The 20772-nt window shown below is 41.9% G+C and overlaps 1 protein-coding gene and 1 non-coding gene across 4 annotated transcripts; both read left to right on the top strand.

The window, feature by feature from the left end:
* Window positions 1-332: 332 nt before the first annotated feature.
* On the top strand, window positions 333-19458 carry WNT5A (Wnt family member 5A). Of its 3 annotated transcripts, none has more exons than XM_015821823.1 (5): window positions 333-355; window positions 8246-8373; window positions 9436-9701; window positions 13462-13754; window positions 17795-19458. In XM_015821823.1, the coding sequence occupies exons 2-5, from the start codon at window positions 8252-8254 to the stop codon at window positions 18251-18253; spliced, it is 1140 nt and encodes a 379-aa protein (XP_015677309.1). In that variant the 5' UTR covers window positions 333-355; window positions 8246-8251; the 3' UTR covers window positions 18254-19458. The 3 variants fall into 3 exon arrangements, with proteins under 3 accessions (XP_015677309.1, XP_015677307.1, XP_015677308.1); XM_015821821.1 differs by lacking the exon at window positions 333-355 and adding an exon at window positions 3733-3742; XM_015821822.1 differs by lacking the exon at window positions 333-355 and adding an exon at window positions 6019-6039.
* Window positions 19459-20136: 678 nt separating this feature from the next.
* On the top strand, window positions 20137-20244 carry LOC114922952. Its single transcript, XR_003810541.1, has one exon. It is a non-coding gene; the product is annotated as a U6 spliceosomal RNA (small nuclear RNA).
* The last annotated feature ends 528 nt before the right edge of the window (window positions 20245-20772 follow it).

Raw genomic sequence — 20772 nt, forward strand, 5'->3', positions numbered from 1 at the left:
GAAAGAGCGGGCCATGACTCTGGGAGAGCCTTGAGAAGGTCGAGGAGGACAAAAGGATCCTGCCTCCAGATCCCCCGTCAACAGTCTGCCTAATTGACAACGGAAGCACGCCGAGTCTGAGCAGGCGAGCAGTCCCTGCCAGCCGGCAGGCATCCCTGCCCGAAGGGGAGGAAAAAAAAAATCTCCTCCTCGCCCCCCTTCCTTCCTCCCCCCCCCCGCACAACTGCCCGGGTCCTGCATCGGCCGCCTCTGCCAAGAGCGATCTTCGCAGGCTCACTCGCTCCTTTTCGCCGGACTCGAAGGAGAAGGAAGATCGAATAAGAGATGGGGGAGGGGACTGCGCGTTAAAGTTGAAGTAAGTTGGGTCGGAATAATATTGCCGGACGGAAAAGGGATCTCCAAGCTCAGGCAAGAGAGAAAGGGGGGAGGCGGTGGTGGGGAATGGCTCTCCGGCACTTTGGCTCCGCAGGCCCAGAGAGTTCAAGGCTGGGACTTGTAACTTGACTTCTTCTTCGCGTGTGCCTTTAGGAGCGCAGCCCGCTTAAGCTAACCTTGATGGATTCGCGCTGTACGAAAGTTTTTTTTTTTTTCTATGCAAGCAGTATGAACGGGTATCTAAGTAATGCTTTGAATAAGCGATTTCCCCCATATTAATGCAGTTCTAATATTTCTTTCCCGCTTCCTTTCTCTCCCTCCTTTAAAGGTCTTTTCGAATGAGCGGATAAAAGGCATTATTTTAATTATTTAATTTAAGTATAATTATTATAAAAAGCCCAGCTGCTCCCCAAAGCTTGTGATACGTCCAGTTTCCCCCGCCAGTGAGAAAGTACTATATTATTAATATTAGCCTGTAGGGTGGATGGGGGAAACAAGCCGACGTTGCTAAACCATCATTCCCAACGTATCTCGCCGTTGGCCAACAATGTCTGCAATACTATAAGTTTCCTACCTTGCTATTGGCCGTTCTCCGAACGCTCTTTGGATTATGATGCATTTTCAATCTAGTATTTTTCCAGATGTCTTGGGACTATAGTATAATTGCCATTTTTTTTCCCAACTGATTCCGGGAGTCCCAATACACTGAGGAGACATCACGTTAGGAACTCGTGAACAAAATAAATTACGGAGCTTTGGACTTTCTTGTATCTCGGAGGCTCGGACTTCAGCCTATACGTGTTTAGGACCGAGCGCTCTGCATGGTGTTAAAGACTAATTAGGGAGTTAGATATATTTACCATCGTTCTAAAATCGGGAAAAATTGACAGGTTTCAAGAGAGACTTCATAAACTATCCACAAAGTTTCTCTTCTCTCTATGCCACAGAGTAGTATTATTTCTGGCAGAATGGGACAGGCGTCATCTGGGTAAGGTGCCTTAAATAACCTTTTATGTCTGACAGTAATTATAAAGCAATCATATTATTCAGCAGCCGTTTTTAAACTTGGACACATTGACGGGCTATTAATGGGGCGGACTACCTAATGGAACCTCACTGACTAATACTAAATGCGGAGAATAGGTTATTGAAAAGCTCGCATTTCTGCTTTGCGGGTTTTTTTTGTGTGTGTGACTTGTCCAGAGATATTCGCCCTTGTAGGAAAAAGAGTCTTTGATCCGCTGTAGCTTGTCACTTCTTTTGCCCGCTCGTGAGAGGGAGTGGGTGTTCATTTGCACACGTTTAAATGCTTGCAGGTTGACTGTTTGGAGCCGTTCGTCAGTTCAGTATCCCAACTACAGTAATATTAGGTCGGAGATAGCCACGTGAAGCTCCCGACCAGCCCCGTCCATTTGACTGTGCGCAGAACAGGATTAAGCTCTAAACTTCAACGGCAAGCGTCATGCCTCTGTGTTGATCACAGCTATAGTTATATATTGAGATAAAGCCACTCTGGTCATGCGCAGAGGGTTGTTTTATTAATTCCGTGCGTTGCAGCGCTGAGTTTTGGCATTAATGAAACCAATGGAGCTGAGCCCATACACTAACTCAAATTTTGCCTGTAGGGTTGAAATCATACGCACACTCCTTTATTTGGGAATAAAGCCTATTGAGCCATTGCCAGCCTGAGTAAACATGCACAGGAATAGACTAGTCTGCACAGCTGGTCTACCCTGACCTAAGATTGATATCTCGTGCAAACCTCCGTTTTAGAGAAAGCCATCTTTCTGCCTTTCACCAAAATCAAAACCCGATAGCCACGTTGCAAGCTAGAATTTTTTTTTAAAAAAACGAATGCTCCCTTTGAAAAAACTTGCACAGAAGTTACTGCTCCTGCTAATTTACGTGGTAAAAACGGCTCTAAATCAAACGACGTTGTCCAAAAATTAAATTTAAAAAAAAAAATCGGAAGAATTAAAATGGAACACAGTGGTTTCCGGTTGTAAAATGAGTTTATGCTGGAAGTAACCGAACCGTGGTAACCTCTATTCAAGAGAGGACAATTGAGAGTAAAAGTGCGGCATCTGAAGGTTGGCCGGGGGTGGGTGGGTGAGCTTCATTCCTATTTTCTTTAAGGAGGTCAAGACGGCTTCCTCTCCCAACAATAGAGGAAGTGTAAGGCAGACTTGGCCGAGGGCATTCAGTGAACATCAGGCCGAGCGAAAGATTCGAACTCGAGTCTTTCCAGGCTTAGTCTAACTCAGTACAAACGCGACTCCACTCCCCCCTCCCTCCCTCCCCACACACACACACACACACACTCTACGGCGTGGAAAACAATGAACAGATGTCGGGCGATGAGCAATTCCAGATTAACGTCGTCCTTTCACGCGGGTATAAATTCCAAGAATGCCGCCCTCTCCGCTGGCTGGCTGGCATTGGCGCTGCCGCGTTATCCCACCCAGCCAGCAGCTCGGCGCTGAGTCCAGAGGCTGCCGCCTGAGGTGCAGCTTAAAAGCTCGCTCTCGGTTGCAATAGGTCGACGCACGGCGCACGCGCGTCTCCGCGAGCTTTCCCTCGCCCCCCTTCCCCCCTCCCCCCTCGGTTCTTTCCCTGCAGACGCCGTCGCCTTTGCAACTTTTCTTGCACTTCGCACCAAGCCGAGGGAGCAGAAGCGCGCCCGCGTCGGGCTGCGCAGCAACTAGCGCGGAGAAAGAGAAGGAGCTACCTTGGGCCGCCCGGCGCAGAATGTAGTCGGGACTACTGAGGGAAAGGCGAGGGAGAGCGGCACTTTTTTGCGCCGCTGCGGGACATGGATTGGAGCAGCTGCCGCCGCCGCCGCCGCCACCCCTCTCCTACTCTTTGATGCCGGAGGAGTTCGCCTCTCCCTTGCCCGTCTCTCACTCGCGCTCTCGCAATGGAGGGACTCCGCTGGGGCAAAGCCTGCCGGTGCCGGGCACCCGTGGCAGCGGGTAGGTAGGTAGACGGCAAACGCCGGCGGCGAAGGAAGTCTGCAGGCGTGTTCGGGAGGCTTTGAGCCTAGCACGGGAGGCGGCGGCGGCGGCGGCGCCGTGGCAGCGCTACCTGGCTGGGCTGATCTGAGTGAGCCTAAGGCGTTGCGGTTGTCCCGGCTCGACCGCGGATGGACCTTGCGAAGGAGCCTTCTTCGCTCCAGCGCTGGAGCGGTTCTCCCCCCCCCCCCGGCCAGAACAACCCTGTCATTTGTCGCCACTCTTTGCTGCGGAGGAGATTACGAGAAGTTGGGCTTTGGGCTTCCTCGTTTGGATTACTTTGGCTGCTAAGCTAGGCTGATTCTCTTCGGGTCCCCTCGGTCGTCGCCTCTTCCTCCCTCCCCTTCACCATGGAGGTAAGTAGCACTTGGGAACGGGAAGGGGGTGTGCTTGGAATCCGCTTGCTCGAAACACGGGGAGGAGGAGGAGGAGGGGGGCGAGGGTTGTCGTTTCCTCCCAGTTTTGAGTCAGAAAAACTGGAGACGTAAACAAAACTTTTTTGCTTCTTGGGAAAGATGAGCTTAGCCAGACCTGTTGACCCCCCCCCCCCGTCCCGAATATTAGGTTTATGGTTGGAGCTGCTGGGAAAGGATAAACATATTTTCCTCTATTTATGCATTAGGGCACGCGCGCGCCGTAATCGAAACTTTTTTAGTTTTCTCAGAAACCTGTTGTTTCAAAGGATTTCTCTTTAGTCGCCCCTCTTATTTGCTTTGGAATGAGTGGTCGATTGCCTTGGAAAGTAGTTTTAATTCCTCCCTAAATCCACATGCCTTTTCTCGCCTGTACAGTAGATTTTAAAAGGACAGCTTCTGCCACTTTAACTTGTTGGCGTTGAAGAAACGGGGGTAATGGCAGCCTTGGAAAGGCCTGTACCTTTAAGGGGGTTTGGCTGGTGGCCAGTAGGGAGAAAAAAAAAAAAATCCCTGGATGGCTTTCTCCTCCTCCATCTCGGTCGCTCAGTTTTTGTTCTCGGGTTCTGTATGTTGTCATTTTGCATCTGTAAAGGGTCCCGCTTTTACTTTGCGGAGGGAGGTTGGAAGGGATTTGTCTCCACCCGCTCCCCCAGGCCCTTTGATGCTCCAAATGTTCCGTGTTCAAAAAGTAGTGCGTGTTTGTTTTTAATTGTCGATTGTATGCTAAATTAGTTACAGTCGTGGGGTCAGTGAAAGTTCAGCTTCAGCCAGGAAAGTTCGGCTTTTCTCTCGACGGGTGGGGTAGGCAAATTGGCATAAACCGACAGAAAGTCCGGCGATTTTCTTGCATTTGGGTTAATCATGGGGTGAGCCGAAACAGTCGCTTTATTCCACCGCCTGGTATGCAGCGCCTGACTTGCCCCCTTTGTTGAAAACCTGAAGCTACTGCAATCATTCCCACCAAACCTACGGGACACTTGGTGGTCGGCAGGTAGGTATCGGCTCTAAAATCCGAGCCGGCCCCTTGCAGCAATTCTCGCTGCATTTTGCAACCCACCAGATCCGAAAGGGCTCGCAGTCTGTATACTTACCCCCGGTAGGACTGAGCATTAAAACAGAGGCCATAAAACCAGATGCACTAACAGACTTTCCAGACCCCTTGCATTTTTTTTTAAAAAAACAAGGTCGCAAGCGGGGAAGCCCGGAGGCTGGCGCGCTCCGTTGCAGAGGGGGAAATATAAAAAAAGGTTTCTTTTTTGCCAGTGTCCCAAAGACAATCAGCTGGAAGAAATTGTCTTTGCTACGGACCCTCTGCAGATACAGAAAATGGTTCCGTCCCGAATGAGTGGAAGGATCTGCTTGAGCGCGGTGCGTTTTTCTTGGGCGCCCCGTCCGGAATGGGATGGGGGAAGGGTCTCGCCTCTGAGGTCCTTTCTGCTCTGCACTAGGATGCACTGAATACACTCTAAAAAGTAATGAATGTCACCAAAAGCGGAGAGGAAGGCGACAACTCCAGCTCAGCCGGCTTTCGTCTGGACCTGGCGTTTCGCGGTTGCGATTGCCCTCTATCGGGGAAGGAGGAGAAAGCCGCCTCAGAGCAACCCGACGGAGCTTAGCCAGGCAACTGTCTTCTGTGCATAAGATATTTAAAGCTCTCTTCCTGTCTCTTCAAACCTGTGGAGTCCCTTCTGCTTATTTTTGAGCAGAAAAGAGTTTTTGTATATAAAATTGCAGTAAAACTTTGGATTCTGCTAGCAGAGTTTGCATGAGGCATATTCCGAGCATTCAGTGCAGGCGCAGGATGTCCCAATAAGGTTTCCTCGGGCATCAGCAAAATAGTACAATCGAGAGTTTGCTTCAGAAACAGTAGTTCCAATGGCCCATCCGTGGTATTGCACCCCCTTTCCCAAAAGGCCCTTGTTTCTCTCTCTCTCTCTCTCTCTCTCACACACACACACACACACACACACACACACAGTTTTAGTAGTAAGCCTCGGCAAATGTCCCGCCCTAGACCCAGACCGCTGTGACCCTCAGATTCAACTTTCTTGCGAGTGGTTTATTCTTGGATTAGCGTCGTCAGATTGCACCTTGCAGGCCCACTGCTCTCGAGAGGCAAGCCGAAACTGCGGCCTGAAGCCCTGAGCCGCGAGCTCCTGCATGGATGCACCACAGCTAAAAGATCACACGAAACGGAGAGAACGGGCCCAAGGCCACACGGGAAGCTTAGGCCGGAGGTAGGGGAAGCGACTGAAACGCCTCGAGGGGGCCATCAAGCAGTGCCTAACGGGGCCTTCCTTTCTTTCCATCTTCCGGTTTTTCCGCACGCTGTTCGCCTTTGACGAGGGGGCGGCTGCAGTTGGCTTTCGCGGTCTCCTCGGCCCCTTTAATCTCCCCTCTTGTGCTGGAGCGTGGGCGACTTTATGGGGCATGAACTCTTTGCATTCCTGTGTGGCGCTTCAGTCTGATATAGAAATAAATCGGGCGCCCGTCATTAGACGCGTAGCCCCTCCGGCCGGTTCCCCCAAATTCTTCTAGCCTTCTGTCACGCTGCATTTGAGGGGACCTCTTAGCGGGGCGCGACCGCGCCTTATTTTCCGTGGGGTTGAACCAAAACAAAGCGGCGCGAGGGCAAGATGGAAGGGGCTTGGAATAGGCCAGATTAAGTCCTTCGGGACTATTCCCGGTGCCAAGACTCCCGTCGGCGAGAGTTCAAGCATGTTAAAATGTGACTCGCGGGCCAACTCCATTTCCCCGCTTCTTGAAGCTTGAAGAAGCCGTTCTGGCCCGCTCATCTGGAAAGCCATTTTCCTTTTTACGCAGCACGAGGCCGAGGAGAATCCGCCGAGCAATACGAAGGAGCGGATTCCCCGAGGAATAAACCAAACTTCCCCAAGAGTTTTGCAAGTCACACCTGGAGGGCGATTTGCAGTCGGAAACGCGCCAAGCGCGATCCCGCCTTCTTCCTACCCGGAACACTGCACCTTTAGCTGTATTAACCCCTCCCCCACTTCTCTTGGGTGGTAGTTAAGACCGGAGGGGGGGTTTGGGGGGGGGAGTAATCCCATTGGAAATAACGGGCTTCCGAGTAGAAGCGGTTAAGATTGAGTGGCGAGTAGAATTGTCTCCTGGTCGGGACAATAACACTGCAACCTACCGACCAGGTTGAAATATCAATGTCTGCAAGGGAGTGCAGAGAAACAGCACTGGATTGTGCTGCTCTTAAAAAAAAAAAACAACCTTGCAAATGGAAATGCCCGTTGAAGGGGCTGTCTTTTTCCGTCTCCAAACCGCCTGGAGCCCCTCCTAGGATACTTGCATTCCCAACGCAGTCATGCCTAGGCAGCGAGCGAGCGTGCAGCTCGAAGGTTGCCTGTTCGGCGCCCTCCTAATTCTAATTCGCGGCGTTTGCGTGCGAGGAAGCCCGGGGTTGCGCGTGAGAAGAGCACACCCGCCCTCCGCGGGCGAAACAGGGCCGTGGCGGTCTGCGGTGGTTCTGGGAGCCTTCTGCTTCATCGGGGGGGGGGGGGGGAGCGGCTCTGAAGCTGCCCGGTTCTCAAACCCGGCCTCGCTGTAATTGCTACGGAGTGAATGGTTTAAGTGCGCCAGGCTACCCTGGAAGCGAAAGGGAGTCACTTCTGGAAGCGAATGAATCACGGAAACCTTGATGGGGGTGGATAGAAACATTCGTGACATTTCTTTAAGTGGGGAAAGACGCTAATTGTTTTGGGTTGTCGGATGTTTAATTGACTCCCGGTTCCCGCCAGTAATGTAGAATGGGAAATGCTCCTCTCCTTCCATTGAGAAGGCTTGTCGTAACCCCTTAGCCCATCACTCCAGAATTCACTAGAGAAGGAGAACTCTCAAATCGGTCCTCAGAATGCTAAGCCTTTGCTTGCCCTGCAATAAATAGTCTTTGCTTTGTCCTCCCTTCCCCTTTTGGGGTTCTTTGAAGGATTGGTGCTTGCAAACCCTGTGTAGTGTTGATGTGGTGTACCTATGTGTATATGTGAGTTTACTATTTATCTTTTCCCTGCCTCAGCCCACCTGCTTCTCCTGACAGGGTGGTCAGCCATGGAACCCAGCAGCACCCAGCTTGTTGTAACGGCTGGGCTGTGCCCCAAAGCCAAGGTCTTGTCTACTGGAGTCTGGGAGGAGGAAAAGGAAAGGAGGAGGAGGAGAAGGAAGAGAGGGGAGGGTACCGCTCAGCTTTCCTTCAGTATCTGGGCTGTTTTGAGAGTTAGTCAAACACTGAGATCCAACAGTGGGGCAGTTGGGCGGATGAATGCACTTGGAGCAGCAGGCAGTGGCTTGGCCATTGCCTGTAAGAACTCATTGGGGAGAAGGGCCGCTGCCGCCTTGCAGAGAACCGTTCATTTTTGAAATGGTCTGAGCCAAGCAATAACAGTCAAATCAGTCTCTTTCCTCTTCCCTCCCCTACAGAAGTCCATGGGAGCAATAATGCAAAGTGGAGCTTTGTGGACAGGGGCAATGACTACCAAGTACTTTTTGTTGGGTCTGACCATCTTCTCTTCACTTCTCCAAATCATGATAGAAGCCAGCTCTTGGTGGTAAGCTTTTAAATTCTATTTTTATCATTTCTAATCCCCCCCCCACACACAATATGTGGGTGTGTCTGTCTTCAGTTTCCAGATAATATGAAGAAGGAAGGCCTAGATATTTCCTGGAAAACGTAAATACTTGATTTATGAAACTCTAACAATTTTTTGTTCCGTTCCTATAGTGAACTCTGCCACATATATGTAATAATTTAAATTCTCTATGGAACCAATTGTATAGTAGAAACTAAAGAAAATGTGAAGTTGAAATGAGTATTCAGCTTGCAACATAAGCACACGTACACAAAAGTGAATCATGGGAGGTATCTCAAAATAATGGGTTTAGTAGCTTTCTGTTAATTTTTGTCTGAAATAATATAATAAGGTTATAGATTCTGTATACACACATAGGGGTAAGCCCTATTGATCGTAATGGAATTTAATTTTTGGACATAGTTCTGCTGTCTGACTAACAGACATTTATAATTAAAAACACATAGTTGAGTTAGAAAAATATTTGGCAAAGTATATTCTTTGTAACTGAAGTTGTTGGTTGTAGATATTAAATTAAGGCATTTATTTCATGATGTCTGTAGAAATTGTCTACTTCAGATATAAGTTCACATAGTTTACTAGTTTCCATATGAACTATATATTTTGTGTTATTTAACTTGTTAATTTTATTGATGTTAAATATGTTTTAGGTAGTAATTCCCTAATAGCTGGTATTACATTTTTTTTTTTAAATGGTAGATTAGGACTTAAATGCCTTCAGTGTTTTTTTTTAAATAGGTTCTCAAAAATGTAGGGAGAGTGCAATAATTTGAAGCTAAGAGGGCAAATGAATTTAGATAGATGCATAACCTGATTTTTGTCTTCTAAATTCATGCATGTGGTTTATTGTATTTCAAATATTAAACAAGTCTGTCTTTCCGCTTTGGCCACTATGCCTAGAGCATTACTGAACCTTACTTCCAAGTAAATCTGCTGTAGGACTGGGGTCCATGTCTGCATGTGCATTCAGTTTCTGTATTTGAACTGTCTCTTATTAATATAACTCTTCTCCTTTTACAGGTCTCTAGGTATGAACCACATGAATCCTATGAACCCTGTCCAGATGCCAGAGGTGTATATAATTGGAGCCCAACCTCTCTGTAGCCAATTGGCAGGGCTGTCTCAAGGACAAAAGAAACTCTGCCATTTATACCAGGACCACATGCAGTACATTGGAGAGGGTGCAAAGACAGGAATCAAAGAATGCCAGTATCAGTTCCGCCATAGAAGATGGAATTGTAGTACTGTGGATAATAACTCTGTTTTTGGCAGAGTCATGCAGATAGGTAGGAAGTGCTTTAGAATGTACATGAAGTATTTCTGTATGTTATGTGCTAGAAAACTTTGCCTGGTTCTTTATGTGCCACTGAAGACCATGAAGAATGGAAATGTTAAAATGCCTTTAGCAAAAAAAACATATTTTTAGTGAACTAGCAGCCATTGTGAAACTGATAATACTGTAGTTCTCATCCCATTCCAAAAATAAACCTGTTTTTAGGACAGGAGATTGGAAGCAGATAGTGGTATTTGGCTGGCCTGGGATTATTTTCTTATCAAAATCATGTAATGGTTGAGTTTTGTCTTTAGATTAATCACTTTAATTTTTGTATCTATTGTATCAAGTCTATTCTAGACTTTTATTTTAATACATAATTTTTCAGCCCAAGCTTATATACATATATACCAATATTGAAATCATATACGTTTAAAGGAACTCAAGCAAGTTCAGGATTATAGCTTTCTGAAAACAAGCTAATTTTCATTAAAGAAATTTAAGCTATGCTGTGAAATATGTTGGTGTTTGCAGACAGAATACTTTGAATAAATAAAAAAGTGTGTCTGTGTGTATATGCACCCGTAGATACATAAATGATACATATTCTTAAGTAATTGCTATTGTTCATAAAAGATCTCTCTTAGTAGGAGTATATCTTTTGTCAATTGACAATTATTTTTTTTGCTGAAGAGCTTACACCAGCAGAATTCCATTTTATGCTTTTCAGAGGTCTTATCTCTGATATCCCCATTGGATTTGATGGGTTCAGCACAGCATCATTATAGGTTACTATTGGTTGACTGACGGATTGCCGTTTTCTCCCCTCATCCACTTGCAATAATGACATCAGAATATCTAAGCCTGTACCTCCGGTCTAACCCTTCCTCCAATCTAACTCACAGTTAGATCTAAATCTAATTTTACATTCCTCTTTTTGAAAGAGGATAGGAAAGGATTGGAATGATTTTAAAATTAGATTAAAAATAACTTCATTTAAGGATTGAGTAGGCTTCTGCTTTGCTTGAAGAGATGCTGTTAAGTCACATTTACTCTGCAAGTTAATTTTAGGTAAAGTAACCTTTACAAAATCTCAAACCTTTTTCATGCCCTTTTTAATGAAGTAAGTGGAAACACTTGCCTTTTGAAGACTTAAATATTCTCCTGCAGTCTTGCATTATAATTGCTGTCGAGGGAGGCTTAGAATAAAATTGTTTATTGTTAGTATTTGCCTTGAATACTATGGGATGTGTTCCATAGATAATGGAGTGCTAAAGGCCTGAAATTATTTCATATATTAGCATAGATGTATGTGTCCAGGACTTGAAGATTGATTTTATAATGTCTGAGTTTATACAAAGTTTGCAAACACATCAGTGCTGGAACTAGTTCCCATTTTAGTTTCAGGCCTCTAGATTCCTGCTCATAATATATCTGCATTTGTTTCATCTGATTTAAAACGGCAATAGCCTGTTTAGGTTAATTAGAAGTCAGGACATTGTGTGCACCCAACTTTTCAGATCATGAAAATGTTAATGAGAACAAGTAGTGTGTCAAATTTCTCAGAAGCAGTGAGAAATTGTCATTTCACATTTCAGCCTACTTTAAGTGAATTATTAAGATAGGTTGTTGTTTCTCTTTACCCAGACACCTGTTTCTTGCTTAAACACTTTTACCTTGCTATAAATCCAGCGACAAGTGTACTTGTTACAAAGGATCGAGCCTATTGGCTCTTTTTCTTGGTGTTTCTCAGAATTTTTGTGAGAAATTCTTAGCTGACTTGACTTGAAAGAATACTTGAAAGATTTTGTGTAAAGTATTAAAATATTGCAAGGTTGTACCATTTCTTAGTCTAAATTCAAGTAAAGAGTAAAAGTCTAATAATTTGATTGATGTCTTTATTGCTGAAATGAACAAATCAGACATTGATGAAGTATATTGTTGTCTCTTTAGGAGCTGATGACTCTTAAGGTAGAATATCTCTTAAAGTGAGGATTTTTATTTGTGAAATAGCGCAAACTTTGGCATTAAATGCAGTGAGATATGAATCAACATTACTGCCGGCACAAGTATTTCTTTGTTTTCTGAACAATCCTGGAAAGTTGGCTGTGTAATAGTTGGGAAATATTTGGGTACCTTCGCCTTGGCTAGATGAAGCAGTAAATGATAACAAACCAAACATTTTCTCAAAATTATGTCTAGGACTTGAATAGTGGTCTTTGGGTTGGGAGCGGAGAATGCTTTTCGAAATCAATATAGCTAGTACCCTACCATATGTTTGAATAAAAGTATATGATTAAAAAAAAGTCCTGTACTTGGTATTCACTTAAATCATGGAAACCACTAAATCGGTGGTATTTAAAAAGCTAAACTCTGAGTAAGATTACAATTTAAACTAACTTTTGAGCCATGTAAGTAAATGTTCTTACTTGTTCTGAAGACTTTCAAAATTACGTATATGGAGGAAAGGATTTTTCTTGTTTGAAAGGGATAAAGATTAACATGTCATTTTTTTGTGATGTAAAGGTATCATGTTTATGCTTAGCACAGGATAGAGAACTTCTAAACAAACCAACACTCTGTTGCTGGCAGAGAGACTTCTAATATTGTCAAAGTTGATGATATTTGTCTTAAACATGCCACAAATAAATTTATTCCATCTGTTATTTTTCTTAAAGTATACCATCTCTGCATTTTTTCTCCATGCCACAGTCAAAAATTTCTCTTAAAATATATTTTGGGGGAAAAACATAAAACCTAAATGATACTAAAATATATATAATCACCATATGTATGCAAAAGGAAGTAAAGTGTTTATGAACTTAATCTGAACCATACTAGTGTAAAAATCATAGGGCTTCTCCCTTATTCATGTAGGTGTATTAAAATAAATCAGATTTTAATATACTATCAAAAATTAATCTGACTGGCAGAAAGCTGACAGCAAACCTCTTTGGGATAATATAATTTTAAAACCTTTGTTTTAAATACAATTCTTTGGCTTTTAAAAATATAGCTGTATACTTTTAAACTAATTAATTTGTCTTTTATTTGGAAAAACCTGGAATGAGAGGATTTTAGGACTTAGGACACCACATTGTAATGGATTGACATTCAAATTATTGCGTGAGACCATGTTTTATCTTTTGTGACAGTCCCCTTAGTTACAATTTTAAAAAGCTATAGACAATTGCTCAATATGGCTAAAATTGGAAGAAATCAGGATTGGACTTGCCAATTTTATTAAACTTCTATGGATTTGAGTAACCTATTAACTAATGAATTTACTTTCAGACTATTCAGTAACTGGCCTATTTGGGTAACCTGAATCTCTTACTTACCTTAAAAGCATCTCTTAAACTCTTACATTTTTGTGCAGGCCACTTGGTATAGAGTGCATTTCTAGAAAACACCTCAACCATTCTTGATAAGTTTGTGAACCTCATCGTTATATCAGAACCTTCTTTTTCAGTATACTTTTTTTGTTAGTTTATCAGATACCTCAAGGGTGAATTTTGAAACCAGTCAAGAGGATTTCCTCATAGTTTTTTTTTTTTTTTAAAAAATAGGAACTTCATCCAATACCAACAAGTTTGGTCAAATATTATACTTATGTTCACATGATATACCCTATTTTTTCAAATGTACATTAATCCATTGGGGAAAGTTCTTCCATTGTAAAAGTAATATATCTTCTTCTTTGACAAATAAATATATATGCCCCCTGGCCTCCAATGCTGAGCAGCTTCTCTTTCTCCTTTCTTCTTTTGTAGGCAGCCGGGAAACTGCTTTTACATACGCTGTCAGTGCTGCTGGCGTAGTGAATGCCATGAGCCGTGCCTGTCGAGAGGGAGAGCTCTCTTCCTGTGGTTGCAGCAGGGCTGCCCGGCCAAAAGATCTACCTCGGGACTGGCTGTGGGGGGGCTGTGGAGATAACATTGATTATGGCTATCGTTTTGCCAAGGAGTTTGTGGACGCCCGTGAGCGAGAACGGATCTATCAGAAAGGATCTTATGAGAGCGCTAGAATTTTGATGAACCTACATAACAATGAGGCAGGCAGAAGAGTAAGTAGCTCAAAAGGGGATTCTTTTCAACTATTTGCTCTTAACAGAGATTTTTGTTGCTGCGTAATTTGCAGAAAAGTTTATTTTTAATTAATTCCTATTTTCACGTTGTTCATTTGTTTGCAATAAGCTGCCTTGTTTTTGAATTTGTTTTCTTGAACAGACCTGATGAATAAGTGCAGAAATGATTATTACAATCTTTATTAATACCACTACTAGTAGAGGTAGACTAGATAGGATACAATACCTCAATTTAGATAAAGACAAATGTCCCATTTTAAATAATACCCCCCCCCAAGAGTTTACAATCCACTGCAATGCCACTGCAACAACCAATGCTTAATTTCCTTCCTGTACATGGGGCTGAAATTATATTTTTCTCCCTCCTAGATTCTTCTAGTAAAATTGTGCAAGTCGCAGTAAATTTTCTGCAGAATAGAGTTTTATTAGCTTATATTTCCTACCCATCCAGTTTTCTTTGGAAGGGATGAAAGAAGAAGCATATTTACTAGAGCGAAATGTTCTTGTGTGGGGCTATTTTCAGTCTTCCTTATAAGGCGGTGAAAAAAAAAGTGCCACCCTCTCTGTATTATTAAAAAACAGGCTTTTCTGTGGTGGAAGTTGGTTTTATGGCTTTTTTAATCTTCGAAATCTTTTAAACGAATGAGTGTAAACTTTATTTTATTGCCCTGAAGTGGAAGGAGCCAAAATCATTATTTTTCCTACAACTGAGGGTGCCAGGAGAAGTCAGCTAGAGACTTTACACTTGTGTTTCAAGGTAAATTAAGATGAAGGATAATTGAAAATTAATAACATTTAAATGTGACAAGAAGGCATCTGAAAGCCTTGGAAAGGCCAACTTGCTGCTAGAAAGAAGAAAAATGACTTTTCACAGTTGCCTATGTCGGCTTTGAGTGGTTCCCTGCTACCACCCCTTTTGAGTTGCCTTCCTCGCCATTTGGCAGGGTTTGAACCTCCCCCCTTTTTAATGCTGGGTGGAAATGGCATTCAGCATCTACCTAATGTGTCAGACCCCAGGATTTTTGGGGCTGTGTCAACATTGACTCATGTCTATTTATACAGGGTAAATTATCAAGGTCTTCTTGCCAAGACTTTACAAAGAGGATATTGCGGTGTCGGCTTGTCCCCCACCCAGAGGTGTTCTGGGGTTTTCTCTTTTGGATGGAGTCACTTGGCTATGCATGAAGACTAGTGTGGGAGGGAGATGCTGAAATGGAATGGAAAATGTGCTCTAGGAGCAGCACATCTTTCCAGTATGAAAATGGGAAGTGAAAAGAAAAATCTGATGCAATTCTACTATCAATAAGCCAGTCAACTGACTGCTGAAGTATCGTGGATTTTTTTCCCCCAGTCCAAAGGTAATAGGTAAAACCAACTTGTATATACCACTTGTAAGTTTTATTTTTGCTGGAAATCTGGATTTTCACAGGTTCAATTATTTCCAGTTTCCCTTCTTGAAATGTACCTGCCAAAGTTGATTACCCTCTTTCTGCTGCTCTTTCTTTTTGTTATTGGAAGAGTTAGCATCATTGTGTTCACCAAATCTGCAGATTGCTGAGCAGCACAAAACAACTTTGAATTGAATAGAGGAGGGAGGGACCGATATCTTGTTATCTTGGTGAACCAGGGGGGCAGTGGTGAAGATAGATGACATCCAGTTAGTATGCAAGGCATGAGCTTGTGCTCACTTGAGGATGATCACCCATTTATCAGCCATGGATAGTGGCCTCTGATCCTGCTCATTTTCTGTTTTTGCTACATTGTTTGGTTGTTGTAAATCAGGAGGTGGAAAAGAGAAAAAATAAATAAATCTGCGCATCTGAAACATGCTTAGACACATTATTTTGCTCTTTACGTTGTTGCCTATTGTACTGGTTCTTGAAATGGTTTCCAGTAATAATAAAATAAAGGCAAAGATGCCCTTAAATCAACCTCAACTCTTGTTGACTATATGAATGGAAATAGTTTGCCATTGTCTTCTGGCTAGCAGCCCTTGAATTTTCGGGTAGTCTCTCATCAAAACAGGTCTTATTCTTCTCAGCTTTTTTGGAATCACCCAATATTAGATTGCTAAGCTACCATCTGTGGTTCCAATAAAATAACATCTAATAAGATAGAATTCTAAGGATTTAACAGCTGGACAGCCATTTCTGAAAGAGAGAAGGCCATTTATGGTAGGTTAATATACTTAAAAATCTGAATATTCAGAAAGCTGCTTCATGTAGTTATGAAGGGGAACTGAGAGAGGGAGAACCCTCTTCACCAACAGTAGCATCATACTCTTGGATAAAACTGGTATATTATTGTACTGGAATTGGTATGTTTGGACCAGGTATGAGCATATTAGACTGGCATAATTTGTGTAATACTAAGACATTTGTAGCATTTCAGCAGCCACAGAAGTGTATTGATTGGAGAAGTGTGATTAGGTTGCATATCTCAAGATTGATCAGAAATTTGTTCCATTCCTTTTTTTAGGGTCTCTAATAATGCCTGGCATCCTTCCTCCCCCCCCTCCCTTCCAGCATGCCAAGGAAGGATAAAACAATCTTTAATCTTACATAATATCCTTGAAGTAACACAGCAAGTTCTCCATGGTAAACTTAAGCTCATTAATACCAACAGGTGTAAATGGGTCCATTCAACTTTGCTAGAACTTTCCCATACGTTTGATCCTGCCAGCTTGTTATAATTTTGTAACACAGGATGGAGTATATTCTTTGATCCTGACTATCAGCATATGGTGAACCAAGTTGGAAATGACATAAGCAGATGACCATGATTATTTATTCCACTGTTGTTGCTTTCTGGGATCATTTACACATTAAAACAAGATCCAGTTTGCATGCAACATTTTTAAGTGAGTGATTTTCCATGTTTTCAGTGCTAATCGAAAAGGTCAAGAAGAAAAACCTCCAGAGATGTGGGGAAAATCATTCAAATAATGCAATGAACTACTACATACATTCTTTGACATCAAGTGAGAAGAAAGACTTATTGGAAAAAATCCTAAAGTTGAGAAAGGTTGAAGGCAAAAGGAGAAGGGGATGGCAGAGAATGAGATGGTTAGATAGTATCATTGACGCAGTGGGCATGAGTTTGGGCAGACTCTGGAAGACAGTGGAGGACGGGGGGGGGCTGCCATGCTATGATCCAAGGGTGCTCAAAGTATCGGACACAATTTAGTGACTGAACAACACAAACTGCATACAGTTGCTGAGTACAATTGCCTTTTCATGAATTCATTTTTAGTGAAATTTGTGAGGTGGTAGTATCATCTCATAGAACATTGGGAAGATAGCAGGACAATTTCTTTTCTACATTTCAGCAATTTAATTTTTAATATTTTACTGTCAACATGGCTGCTAAAACAACTTTCTAAAACTACAATTTTGTAACTGATAATGCTGCAAAGGTTTTCTACTGAATATGGGAGTGCAGGTCATAGTAATTTTGACATTCATATTTTCTATATCTTTTCTCTCTGTTTTTTAGTACAAAAATGTTAAATGGGCTTATAGATAAAAAAGCAGATAAAATATATTGTCAGACAAACCTGTCAAAAACTCTTATTATATTGGGTATGATGTGACATACCCAATGGGGGAGTTTTTGTAAAAAAAAAAAAAAAGAAAGAAAGAAACAAGGTAAAAAAAATTTTAACCACCTCTCCAAATGAGTGTTTTCTGGATGTTTTTACTTTTATTGTTTTATATTGTTTTAACTGTTTTATAGTTTTATAATTGTAAGCTGCCCAGAGTCATTTGGTTCAGATGGGCTGCTACAGAAATTGAATGAATAAATAAAATAAAAATTGCTACTTAGCAGCAGGCTAACAGGAGATTTCAAAGAGGTAGGCATGCTGGAGGATAGAATAGGCCATGCCAGGTGAGGAGATGCTATCATTCGCAGTTGTTTCCCCAAAGGGTAGGGCATACAAAAGTGGTGGTTTTGTTTATTTTACACCAGTTTATATTTTGCGACAATAGGACTCACTTTTCTTCTTCTGACTCCTACAGACAGTGTATAGCTTGGCGGACGTAGCCTGCAAATGTCACGGTGTTTCTGGATCATGCAGCTTAAAGACCTGTTGGCTGCAATTGGCTGACTTTCGCAAGGTGGGAGATGCGCTGAAGGAAAAATATGACAGTGCTGCCGCTATGAAGCTCAATCTCCGTGGCAAACTGGTTCAGGTGAACAGCCGCTTCAATGCACCAACTATTTATGACCTGGTGTACATTGACCCTAGTCCTGATTACTGCGTGCGCAATGAGAGCACTGGGTCTCTGGGCACCCAGGGCCGACTCTGCAATAAGACTTCAGAAGGCATGGATGGCTGTGAACTTATGTGCTGTGGCCGGGGCTATGACCAGTTCAAGACCGTGCAGACAGAACGCTGCCATTGCAAGTTCCATTGGTGCTGCTATGTGAAATGCAAGAAATGCACAGAGATTGTGGACCAATTTGTCTGCAAATAAGTAGGATTGTGTGGGAGAATCTGTTCCAGTCCACCAGCAGGGGAATTGTCCTAAATGATCTCAGTTCTTATTTATAGTGCCCAATGGGTTGCTTTCCTTGTTTATATGTTAAATCTTTTGCAAAGAGAAATGATGGGGAAACCGTGTTACATCCAGCTCTGATTGTGCATAGTTTTATATTTTTTGCAATAATGGAGGGAGGGAATTGACAGAATATTTATTTGCATATTTGGGATTAAGATTTAACAATAGCAACAAAAATAGGATAGTTTAAAAGGATATCCACTCTATCCCAAAACAGTCACAAGAAACATGGTATAAATGCAGTAGATGAGGTATTTGTGTCACATGCTTTGGATCAGAGCAGGGCTGGACTTGGTAATACAAAAAATCTGGATGTGGCTTTTGTTCATAACTTTAGTGACCAAAAAAATTAATAAAAATATTCTAATGGTAATGATTACTTTATCTGTAAAATTTTAGCACAACGTTCTTCAAACCTAGTTGCATGGCAACCTGCAAGGATGGGTAAATGCATAAGGTCCCTAAACTACTGTTGTGCTGCTAGGTAACTTTTAAAAATCCATTAAATTAATTTGAGCTTTTTCATTTATTCTTGGCCTACTTGTGAACATGCATTGAGGGAGGACTGGGCGTGTAAAGATGCTAAGAAGAAAAAATGCATCATTCACCATCATTCACATAAATGCATTTCTCAGAAGATATAGTATTTGAATTGGCAAATACCATTTCTTTAAAATTACAAACAAAATCGAGAAAACCTGACTTTTAACTACTCATTGTAGATCAAAGCAATATTTGGAATACTGCAAGTTGCAGTAAAATAAGCACATCTCATGCATGTTTAGACAGCCTTAGTTTAAAAGAATATTAATAAGTTAACTTTGGGATTTCCTGAAGTTTGTGTGCTAAATAATGCTGGAAACTGAATCTGTATTATGCACTACAAAAATAGGATTCTTTATTTTTAAAGTGCTATGGGTAGTATGTTTTTTTTCAGAAATGGAAGTTGGCTGATAGCATTGTGGAATTGAGAACTCTTGGCTGTCCTGTACAACAGCTTGAAAATTTAAAAATGGGCCGTGTGGCAAACAATATCCTTGTCATCATCCTGTGCTACTTTTGTTTGTTTTAATGCACAATGCTTTAAAAATATATTGTGGCTATGCACAAATTGCTCAGACTATATTAGAGCAGTTACTTATATATGGGAAAACTCTGGTCTGTTGGTGTCTAGTATCTCAAACCTTTTCTCATACATATATGTTGTCAGTACAAACTACAAACCAATGATTTCTTTTAAGAAAAAAAGAAGATAAAAGTCTGTTCAAATTACCAGACAGTTTCTTTGTTTAGACTAAGCATATTATTATCCTTCCCCAATTTTAAAAACACTGTCAATTCACTTAAGGGGCTTTATTTGGGTTGGACGCTGGCCTCCCTTTTTCTGGGGCTTGAAAATTGTTGAAGGGCAAGTCAGTCACAATTTAACTTTCTCTTTCCTTTCAGAAAGTATTGGATTTTTCAACTTGGTTTAGTGAAAGATTTGGCATGATCTGAATGGTTGGTTGTGCACTTGAGCTTGGAATTCCAGAAAGTTTAATGTATGGTTTAGAACAACCTGGTTCTCCACCTAATGTCCAGCACTGTGCTGCCCTTTAATGTGTATGGAGAACATTTAGCTGGGATGAGGTGAAATAGATTTATTGCAAATTCATTGTTGCTAGTAATGGAAACAAACAAATGATACCTTTTCCTTTTTTATAAATAAATTCTGTGATGAATTAGCATATTATACAGGCACAGTAGCCATAGTAAATCTCTGTATTGTTTCAATTTTACTACATGTGCTGTTGAAGCATGTTTTGGCAAGACATTTACTCGAATTGGAACAATACAGGGAAAATTAGCATGGCCCCTTGTACAGGGATAACATGCCAGTTTTCATGTAAGAAGAGAATCTTTTTTTTCCCTTGACACAAATTTAATGCATTCTTCAGCTTCCAAGACCTCACCCAAATTCACCCAGCCCAATAAATATAAACAGATTGAAATTAATGCCAGACTTCCACCTTTCATTAACATACCAGAAGTTTCATTTGTCACAGGCTGTGAGCTTTCTTGTTAATGCCATCATGATTACCAGCTTTTACAATGATGATTGCTCTTAATTTATTGTGCAAGGAAATATTTACTTCCATGGTTCCTAGTATTTGCAAACCAATGGCAACAATAATTTTCATAAATAAATAAAGCACTAGTTCCTTGAATATGTCACTTTTGGTTTTTATTATACAAAAACCACCATGTTTTAAAATTATGTTGAATCACTTATCCTTTATCATGACTTCTGCCTATGAGCAGAGAGGTCAAATGATCCTAGCTATTAAAAATGCTATTTAATGTAAAATACTTCACTTTGTTCTTCAGATAATATGTAAATCTACTATGTCCCCTTCTTTGTTCTGTACATTTAATGTACATATTTTTGTCTTGTG

The sequence above is a fragment of the Protobothrops mucrosquamatus genome, unplaced genomic scaffold, assembly GCF_001527695.2.
Source record: "Protobothrops mucrosquamatus isolate PMUCROS unplaced genomic scaffold, P.Mucros_1.0 scaffold1405, whole genome shotgun sequence".
NCBI lineage: Eukaryota > Metazoa > Chordata > Lepidosauria > Squamata > Viperidae > Protobothrops > Protobothrops mucrosquamatus.